The sequence below is a fragment of the Triticum dicoccoides genome, chromosome 4A (genome assembly GCF_002162155.2).
Source record: "Triticum dicoccoides isolate Atlit2015 ecotype Zavitan chromosome 4A, WEW_v2.0, whole genome shotgun sequence".
Classification (NCBI taxonomy): Eukaryota; Viridiplantae; Streptophyta; class Magnoliopsida; order Poales; family Poaceae; genus Triticum; species Triticum dicoccoides.
This window is the reverse complement of record NC_041386.1, coordinates 275,808,405-275,813,558: the sequence shown is the minus strand read 5'-3', so window position 1 is coordinate 275,813,558 and position 5,154 is coordinate 275,808,405. Positions and strand designations below refer to the sequence as shown.

At 42.8% G+C, this 5,154-nt stretch overlaps 1 protein-coding gene across 2 annotated transcripts in view; it reads right to left on the bottom strand.

Moving 5' to 3' along the window:
- Positions 1 to 5,154, bottom strand: part of LOC119285783 (probable protein S-acyltransferase 23) — a 17,289-nt gene that overhangs the window by 6,058 nt on the left and 6,077 nt on the right. Inside the window, exons 5-9 of one of the 2 annotated variants that reach the window (XM_037565114.1) lie at positions 4,300 to 4,463; positions 3,913 to 3,969; positions 3,645 to 3,744; positions 3,318 to 3,366; positions 3,027 to 3,078 (exon numbers count right to left, since the gene is read on the bottom strand). In XM_037565114.1, the coding sequence (XP_037421011.1) occupies positions 3,027 to 3,078; positions 3,318 to 3,366; positions 3,645 to 3,744; positions 3,913 to 3,969; positions 4,300 to 4,463 (422 nt within the window). Of the gene's footprint in view, positions 1 to 3,026; positions 3,079 to 3,317; positions 3,367 to 3,644; positions 3,745 to 3,839; positions 3,970 to 4,299; positions 4,464 to 5,154 lie in introns of both variants that reach the window. The other variant, XM_037565113.1, reaches the window with a different exon arrangement.

Here is a 5,154-nt window from a genome sequence, read left to right as displayed (position 1 = left end):
AACCCTCCTGGTCTCAACGCTGCAGAAATCCACAAGAAGAAGCAGATCTACGACTCCATCGCCCGAGCTGAGCCTTCTTCTCAGGTGCCCCCACCCAAAGCTTATGATCCCTGTTTAATCTGCAAATCTACTAGCCATACTCCTGCTAGTTGTCCGCAAGCCTTTTGTGAGAGATGCAGTAAGATGGGACATCTAGCATCGGTTTGTGTTGCTTTCCTGCCATGGGAGTGTGGCACCGATGTGTGCTTTTCAGGCCAAGGGCCAGGGGTTTTTCTATATTCCAGACTCATGTACTGCTAAGCAACTAAAAGAGAGAGCTACTAGTGTAGTTATCACAGTGATCGAGGGAGAGGCTAGTGTGAAGGATCTTGAGGATGCTTTCTCTGATTATATCAGGACCAAATGGCATTGTACTGCTCGCTCTATTGGTCCCAATACTTATGTCATGCGCTTCCCTAATCAGAGAGATGTTAAAAAAGCCTGTTATAATGATAAAATGACGCTGAAATCTTGTGGAGTGGTGGTGAAAATTGTTCCCTGGTCGGCTAATGTTGGGGCTAAGGGTGTGATGGAAATAGCTTGGGTCAAGGTAGCAAACGTTCCATTGGAGAGGAGGAATGAGAGAAATTTGGCTTATGTTGCATCTCTGGTAGGTGTACCACTTGAAATCGACATGGCCACCCTACATAAGCCAGAATTTGTACGGGTCCGGCTTGGATGTCGCAATGTGGATGAACTACCTGGAGTTGCAGAAGCAGTCTTGGGCACACATTTCTTTGACTTCTTTTACGAAGTTGACAAGGTTTTGGTGAGAGACCCAGAAAGAGAACTTGAGAGTGCCCAGGTTGGCAATATAAAAGGGAACTCATCATATGATAAACAGTTTCCTCGGACATGCCCCAAGTCCAATGAGAAAGAAAGAGGGACTGGGCCCAGTAAATATATGGACGCTGGGAAAAATGCTCCGATTGAATCTGTGGAAGATGAGCAAGATGAATCTGAGGAAACTGATGATAATACTCTCTTGATTGAAACTATTGCTGATGAGGCATGTGAAAGAGAGGACCTGTTTAAATCCATCACAATTCCTGCTGCAAAGATTTTTGAGCAGCATATGGATGAGATACAGGTAGTTAAGAATCTTTCTGGTAATGACTTGATTTCAAAAGATATATCTGCTTTGCATATATCTCATTTGGATCAACAAAAAAATGAACAGGTCGAGGAGCTTGAGGGAGAGGAGTTTGAGAAGGAAGGGGGGAAAACTTACTATATGGTACAGTTCCCCACATCTTCTGATGATATGGGGGAAGTGATCCCTACTCCTCTTATTCCAGAAGCTGGTCTAAGACTCAGTGTGAGGACTATGCAGAATATGGAGGCCAAGGTGCAGGATAAAGCTACTGCTATCTCCAAAAAGAGAAATCTGGAAGGTAATGAGCCGACCCATAACTCTTTTGAAGTTTTGTCTAATCATGAGATGATGCTTAGAGCAACTAAAATGGGAGTTTTGATCCCTGATAATAATTTTTCTAGTATTGATATCTTAAGAGAGTTGGATAGAATAAGAAGCGAGGGAGAAAAAACAGATACTATATCTGAAAAAGGTGTAGAAGGAAAAATGCTATACATCACTAATGGCAAAGGAGATATAACTCCTGTCAGTGATGATTGGGCAGAAGAAGTGGATGAATTAGAAGAGGAATTCACTCTGGTCAGGTCTAGGAAAAAGAGAAGTCCAAAAGCCCATGTGGTTATTTCCAGGCCAGTGACCAGGAGTCAAAACCCTGATAGGGGTGGAAAAAGAAGACTTGGTAGCCCTGTCCATCATTCTAGGGCCACCAGGGGAGGGGGGAGAAAGAAAACTGGTGTTAAATGATAGGTCTCTTTTGGAATTGTAGGGGGGCAGGGAAGAAAGGAAAAGACCTTTATATGGCAGGTAGATGTGTGGTGACACAATCTGGCAATATTGCCAGGCTTTGGAGGGATCCTGTTGGGGATCAATTACCATTTTGTGAACAATTCCCCAGATTGTTCTCTATATGCAATTATCCTGAATGTACTGTCAATACCTGCCTATCGGCTGATCCTCTGTCCTTCTTTCGAAGAAGGCTAAATCATGAAATGGAGGAGCAGTGGCATCAGATAGTAGATACAGTCAGTAAGATTTGTATTTCTAGTGAGGGTGACAAAATCAAGTGGGGGCTGGGGCCTAAAACCTACTTCACCACTCGCTCAGTTTATGCTTTCCTAGAGAGACACACCGTGGGATGTAACTATAATTGGATTTGGAGAGCGAGTATACCTTTGAAGATCCAAATCTTTATGTGGCAATTATCACAAAATGCAATCTTAACCAGAGATGTGATGAAGCACAGGGGGTGGAAAAAAAATCCTAAATGTTCCTTTTGTGCTGCAAAAGAAACATCCCAGCATCTCTTTTTTACCTGCCCAGTGGCCAGGGTAACTTGGAGAGTGTTGGCTTGTATGTTTGGGACTGATTTATGTCCAAATAACCTATGGCAAGCGTATGCGTGGTGCCACTCGTTTTTCCCAGAAGGGGAAGTGTTCCACACAGTGGGCATTGCTGCCGTATGCTGGGCGATTTGGACGTGTCGCAACAGATTTACTTTTGAGTTTATACCTCTCAGAAACCCATTTGAATGCACTTTCTCTGCTTGTGCTCTTCTTTGTTACTGGGCAGGGCTGATGAAACAGCAAAAAGATGCGGAGGACCTGAGGACTGGAGCGAACATGCTGAAGAGCAACGCCTCAAGACTGATGCAGATCTGTGCCGTGGCGCACCAGGAAGATAGGGCTTACTGAAGGTCAACCAGGCCAGAGCAAAAGAAGAAGAATGCAGGAAGAGATGCTGTTCTTGCTGGTTATGTGTTGGTTGGGTGCTTAGGCCTTTTGTGCCTGGCTAGTTTAAACTAAACTGTCCGTTGGTTTCGTTTGATGTGGTGATGTAATGGTGTCGTCGGGTTTTCGCCCCACAGTAGGTAATCTCGATGGCGAGTGCTTACAGTGGGTTTCCCGGCGATGCCTGAACTCGCTTTCCCCTTTCCCGCCTCTTCTCTGGACATTTGATGTATTTCCGTTATGTCGCAGTAATGGAAAGGGGTAATGCCCGGTGCAAAAAAAAAAACTATGTACCAACTGCAATAATAAGTTTGAACTCTAAAGTCTGAACTCTTACTTTACACAGAATCACTATGACAAGATTCTTTAAATATTGAGGTGGGCCATTTTCTTAAAGTGCTTGCGTACAAAAATTAAAGTTTGAACACCACTAGTACTCTAGTAGAACATTCTACCTTCGGATCAACCCCCTCGGTATTGGTTTTGATGTAGCCTGGAGTGTTTCTGTCCAAAGACCAAAACAGCAAAACTGACATTAAGCAGTAAGCAGACAGAGTACTTTAGAAGAAAACAAACTTAACATCTACAAATCAGCTACTGAAAATTAAAAAAGGGGTAATTCTGGACTATTAACGTTTGAAAGAAGTGTTCAATGTTTTCCTCATCATCTTTCTAAATATTTTACATAATACAGCAATCGCCAAGCATCATTAGTGGTAAAAAGATTCCAAACAGTGCATCCAAATGATCCAGTTAAGTAAACTTCATATGACGTAGGCTACCTGCTAACTCTGTAGAACACCACTTGTGACGCCAAGGCAAGAGAAATAGCAGCCCATGACCAAAGACCAACAGCAGCAGTGATTCTAGAAAAATCAGATGCTGGAAAGGTTTCATAATCAGGTCAGATCATGAACGACGCTTTACAAGTCTTAAGCTTGAACATCAATAACAAAAACCTCACAAACAATACTCACCAAAAACAATTGATTTCAGGAAAAGGATCATGAGGATAACAAGATAAGAAAACAGGATAGGTGTGTATCCAACCTTGCCCAGCCTCCCTGAGCAGTACTTGTCTCCAAAGCTTACTTTTGTAGCATTAGACTAAAAGCGGAGAAATGAAACTTCCATTAGTGGAGCTCAGAAGATTAGTACATAGTGCACACAGTAATTAGTCTTAAGTCATTTTGTCGGAAAACATCTCCAAGAGGAAGGGGAGAAAGAAGTAGGGAAAACAGGAAATATGAACAAATGTGAGTGCACCAATCCAAATACAAGTTTATATCGATGTTTGACTGCAAATATTTACCACAGCCCATGCCTATCTAGCTGCAGTAGTCTATCAGCAGAGTGAACATTAGCATTTAGTTAATTTTTTGGGTCAAACAATGTTATCTCTTATAAGTCAAGTAACAATTCCAGGAGAAAACTTACAAGTATATTGGAAAGATGCCGTTGACCTTTGTCTGCTGCAAGTTGCAAAGGAGTAAACCCACCTCTATCCCTCAATGTTAGTTCCTGCTTGGTGCCTGCATGTACAAGAAGGGTGCAAACTTCTAAACTTCCTCTTATAACAGCCCAGTGTAAGGGAGTGCAACCTGCATGACACCATAAAAGGAGCTTAGTAAAAATGTGGATTGTAGGTAGGATCTCTACCTCAATAAAATTACCAGCAACTCCTGATATATATAGTTCGTCTATTACCATAACACATGCAACTTCACATGGTTTAAAATCTAACCAATGATTCATCCCCTTACTATGTACTCCCACCATCCCAAAATAAGTATCGCTGATTTAGTACAACTTTGTACTCAGGTTGTACTAAATCAGCGACACTTATTTTGGGACGGAGGGAGTACCTCCTAATTTTGGCATTAAAAATTGTCCTGCCATTTTGTTGACAACAACCCCAGATGAAATCCACAAACAACAACCCTAGCAAACCCTAATAATACTGTGAGTTTGTCCCAAACAGAGCCCTCTCACCCATGAGCACCCGCCAGTGTGCCTCTTCCCTTCCTCTATTCAGCTACTACTGCTCATTGTCAAAGCTCACCTGCTGGCTCCTGGACTGGTCAGAAATGATAGGACAGTGGATATGTGGTCTCGCACCAGAGTTGGGCTAGGCAATCCACATATACACTTCAACACCCCCTCTCATGTGTGACCCGGGAAGTCAACACGTGAACAGACTCAGAGGTATGGCTCAAGAGGCCTATACGTGGACACAGAGGGGGCAACAGCAATTTTTAGATAAATTGCAAATGCCAGAACTTGAACTGAAGA